Source organism: Palaemon carinicauda, chromosome 41 (assembly GCF_036898095.1).
Source record: "Palaemon carinicauda isolate YSFRI2023 chromosome 41, ASM3689809v2, whole genome shotgun sequence".
In the NCBI taxonomy this organism is placed as follows: Eukaryota; Metazoa; Arthropoda; class Malacostraca; order Decapoda; family Palaemonidae; genus Palaemon; species Palaemon carinicauda.
In genome coordinates, this window is record NC_090765.1 from 47846715 (window position 1) to 47851808 (window position 5094).

At 37.0% G+C, this 5094-nt stretch overlaps 1 protein-coding gene across 1 annotated transcript in view; it reads left to right on the forward strand.

The window, feature by feature from the left end:
• LOC137632588 (uncharacterized) overlaps positions 1–4974 on the forward strand; it is a 23388-nt gene extending 18414 nt beyond the window's left edge. The window contains exon 11 of the mRNA XM_068364617.1: positions 430–4974. Coding sequence (XP_068220718.1) covers positions 430–2769 — 2340 coding nt within the window. The 3' untranslated portion in view covers positions 2770–4974. The remainder of the gene's footprint in view (positions 1–429) is intronic.
• Positions 4975–5094: the final 120 nt, after the last annotated feature.

Consider the following 5094-nt stretch of genomic DNA (forward strand, 5'->3'; position numbering starts at 1 on the left):
TTCAATATTCCAGATCATGTCTTTTGAAGTTAATCACTCATTACTTTCTCTTGGTTTTTGTGTTTCTTTTAATTATCAGAGCTGTATTGAAGTAATTTTCACTATACTAGTTATTATAATTTACAAACTATCTTTCCTTAGTTATAAGTCCTGAGAGCAAAAGGGCTGATAAAATCAAAGAACTGATAATTGGTGATTATGTGAAGAGTCAGCACAAAACCTGATTTCAACAAACTTTGTTTTTATTTATGATTCTTTAATGACAGGCTTACAGTGCTGCATAGGTAACTATGAAATTAAAGAGGGATGTTATCGTTTCGGATTAATTGGATGTCATTATTAGAGGTACGTGGGTAATTTTATAGTAATGTGTTTCGTTATTTTGCCAAAATTAATCCAGTTCTCATTTATTGTTCTTTTTATTTACAGGAGACGGAGAATGAAGTGCGGCAAGCTGCTCTACATATTGCAGTAGCACCAATTTTAGAATCACACCTCAACTTTACGAAAGTAACACATGGCCTAGTTAACCTTACTCAGCCAATTCCTGCTCCAGTTATTTCACCCATAGAGACCCACACAGGTGTTATCACATCAGGTCATGGTCAGGCATCTCTTCCTGTCCCTCTGGAACTCCCACAGCGCCACCACTTGGCTCATCCCCCTGGCATTTATGATGCATCCAGACCACAACGTCTACCTCCTCTACAGTCAGTGGGACAAAGACCACCAAATAATCTCCAACCTTCTAGGTATAGTGGCAACCCCGTGAAAGCCCAGACTACTTCACATTCAGGTTTGGAGATAGGAAAGACCAACTTTGCTGTCAGTAGTGAAGAGCCAGTTAATGTCATACCAGCTCCAAATCTTGGAGGTCTTCACAGACCTATGGGTATACATCTACATGGTAATAGATACAGACCTGATGCTGTGAGATCGCCTGAAAGCATTCCATTTACGCCCATCGAAGGTATATCTTCGACAGTCAGTGGTGAGCTCCAAGCCATTGATACCAAAATTCAAACATCGAGTTCCAAAACACCACATGAGCCCAAGTTTTCAGTAACCTCTGAAGCTACTGGTAATCTCTTGTCTACTCTCCACAGTTCACATGTTGAGTATATAAATTCAACAACAGTCAGAGTGACTACCCTCAACTCAGACATGACAGAAAAGAGCATTTTTGACAATACATTTTCTCCTAGAACTAACGGGGTTTCAGTTGGTGACCAAACACAAGGTTTTTCTAGTACCACTCCCTTAACTTCTGATGGAATTTCCAAATTATCAGATAGTCCGGACTCGCTTATCACGACAACTATAAAATCTTCTTTGCCCAGTTCGTCATCACGAAAGCCCCTGTCTGAACATCTAAATCTTCCAGTTCCCCTTGGAACAAGCGCAACATACACTGCCTCTGAAGATGACAGGTTATTCCCAGTGACTGAACATTCCCCAAGACCTCTTCCACCAACTCACAGACCACATCACATTCAAACAGACCTTGATAAGGATATTTCAACTATTCTAGACTCCAACAGCTTAATTGATGGTGAGATTAATAAAAAAGAGGCCGCAAGATCACTCGTACTTGATCCTTTTCCTGGTAATTTGTTCAGACCTGAAACTGTTACTGAAAATAAAAGCAGAGTAAATTGCAGAAACTCTTCATCGTGTCCACCTCATTTCCCTTTTAACTTGAGTGATCGCACTCCACTGGTCCAAGCCCCTAATATAGCCCCTTCACTCTCTTCATCGTATCCAAATGTTTTCACATATTCTCATAATTCTCAAATCCCATCTTCCATTCCTATTGATTCTTTTCGTAAAGGAAACCCTCAAAGGGACTTCCCAACAGCTGTTGATGCTCCTCCCCAACCACGTTCAAGTCACATGAGAGTTCACTTTGAAGATTCAGAGGCTCTTTCGTCAGAAATATCTACAAGACCCGATGCAAAATCCCCTCCCAAGGAATTCGCTACAATTATGAACTCTCAGATAAGGCAACACAATTCACAATCTGTCCTAAGACGAATTCCATTTGATCAAGTCATAACTGAAGCCGCCTCTCCCAGAACTAGACATCTTAGTTTTGACAGAAACGTTCCTTCACCTCCACTTCCAAACCTCAACCCTCCTCCTTTAGAAACCATAGTTGGTCGGGGTAGGGCACCTAATCCTGTTTCACCATCTCGTTATGCTCAAGATTCATGGAGTCAAAGGAATTCACAGAACAAGCAACATATTCCAATTCAGAATGTGCCAGAAGAAGTCAAGAAACCACCAGAACAGGTTCAAGAGCCCTTTCTGGCAACCCCGTCACAATCATTTGGCCAACAAGATCAGGTGTATCACATAGATGTTCAGCAGGATTCAAGCCATGAGCCTGTGCACAGGCAGTCGATTTCTTTTTCTGTTGGCAGTGTGACTAACGTGAGCGTGGATGAGGGTACTGAATCTGTCTCTCATTCACTCCCACCCAATGCACCCTTTTATGTTCAGATTCTTCCTCCAGCCTTCAGTCAGTTGCCGCACTTGGAGACATATTCACTACCATTGGAAGCTAGGAAGCTGCAGGATTCGTCACACAGAAAGCGAGGGGGTATAGGATCTCGAACTAATCGTGGTCGCAGTTTACCTGGTTCTCCTGTACCATTACCAAGTGCCCGTGGCGCAGTATTCAAGCCCTTACTTTTTCAACTTCAGGATAATCTCAGAGGAAGATATATTCCACTGAGACCTCCATCTGAAAGTCTCAGACACAATTAAATTGCAGAGAGCATTCTCACTAATTCACTACTGTATAAGCTAACACAAGCATAGCCTACACATATACCTAAATACACATACACAGAGTCACAATTGAAAGTACAGCATTCTTTAAATCATAGGGAAACAAAATCTTCATGGTTTTTTTTGCAATGAAATGCAGGTTTCTTAAGTTTTGCTTCGAATTTTTAATTAAAAAATTTCTCTACAGAGGAATAATCCAGACTTCACTAACTAAGAACAAAGTTAGCAGTGGTATGTAATTGGTGCTATTTTTCTAATTTTTAGTAGTAGACGCCTGTTAAAAGCTCTGCTGCTCTGTCACAACTGATACCCATCAATGTGACCTATTTTATCATTTATGTGCATTAGATAGATTTGTTGTCCCGAAACACTTCGTTTGAGTCTTTGAACACAAAAAAAAAAAGCACAAAGCTTTGTTGTGGCTTTTTGGTCTAAAGAAGCTACATCATGGCATCTTTTAAACGGTTATAATTGCAATAATGAAAATTTATAATATGGAGCATGATTTTGCAAATTGGTTTAAACGCTGTCAAATTTTAAGAAAAGAAATAATTGACTTGAATAAATCTAATTTATTTGCATTTGAAACTCCAAAGGAAGAAACCTGACAAAAATAATCAAGAAAATATAATTGCAAAGTCAGCAATCTTGGGTACAACACTACAGAAATTGTGATTTTGTCAGCTAAAAGCAAACGTGATCTCATATCTTATATTACATTGGTTTAAAAAAAGGCTTACAATACTTCGTTACTGCTCATTACGATGGTGAACGTAAAGATGACACTTACAGTACAAAGCAGTAAAGTTTTGGTGTTGGTTATCCATGACATAATACAATCAAGATATCAAAAACTGAAAACACATTTTTTTTGAAAAGCCATACTATAAATTAGCATTGCAATTAAAAAAATATGTACAGTAAATGCTCGTCCACCACTGCTTATGGGTTTCCTGGAATAATAAAAGGCCGTTTTGTCTGTTTACGGTAATTAAGAATAAGTTATTAGATGTGATTGCGCATTTATGAAATGGCAATATGTAACAGAACATGAATTGTATATAGTGCTCGAGCGTTTGCAATATTGTTACTTTTTTTCAACAGAACGTGTGCATCCTAAAGAAATACTGTTACGGATAGTAATGCATTTATTTCGTGGATGTTGCTTGCATATTTATGAATAGTTTTGAGCATGGGATTATTGTAGTTAATCTTCCATTATTATACAAAATAAAAGTCTCGGCCATTTTTGTTGAGGTTTAGTTTGAAAATAGATTTTTTAATGTTAAAGAGAATAATTAGTGTCATCAAAAGGTGCTTAAACTTTTCAAAGACTTTCTACTACAATCTTGTTAGATATAGCATCGCGGTATTGGAAACTTTTATTAGAATATATGCTAACTGGTATACGTACAATGAACAATTGTCACGACAATTTGAAATGAATGAAACTGATCGTTGATGGGTTAAGCACACAGTTACAAATTGTTAATGTTTTTTATGTCCCCTATGTGTTTTGTTATCAGAGAATATTCAAGCTATGATTATTTATCAAATGTTGCTATTTATTATTTATTGATGAGTAGATGTTAAGTGCATATATCACCATGTTGGTGCAGTGTAAATATATATATTGTGTAGTCTGTTTCTTCTTTCTTTTGTATCCAGGACACTGGCATTGTAGATTCTCTTAATTGCTGTGACACGTTTAGACCCTCTTCGTTTAATCTGAAGTTTCTGGGAAGTTACCTACTTTCATAGCTTCTATTGATAGATTCAAAATAGTGGTTATAGAATTGTTATATACTTTACTTAACAAAAAAGCTAATAATAACCACCCAAACTCTCAACTCTCCCAGTTTCAAAAGTGCACGATATCTTGACCCAGCATCATTTCATTCCTAGATTTAATGAGAGTGTAATTGTAATTAGCAATATTTATTATTCCCTATATCTGAGCATGCTGCATTGTTTTATCAATGTTTTGCTGTTATATTGCATTCATTTATACTTTTCCAAGATGTAAACAGTTATTCAATAGAATCGCGTGTTTTCTCTAGTTTTTCGCTTTCCTTAAATTCGTGTAATTAGTTTCTTACAAAAGTTAGATATCACCAGACTTGACAATTTTCTTCACCCAAAAAGATTAATGTTTTAGACATTGCAAAAGTGTTTGCAGTTCTCCCGAGTCTTTATTTGATAGCTGTGTCCTGTTTTTCCTCTTTGTTTTTGTGAACTCTTTCCCCTTATTTATTTATCCCTAATTTATGATTTTTATATATCAGTCCTAACTGTTTTGTT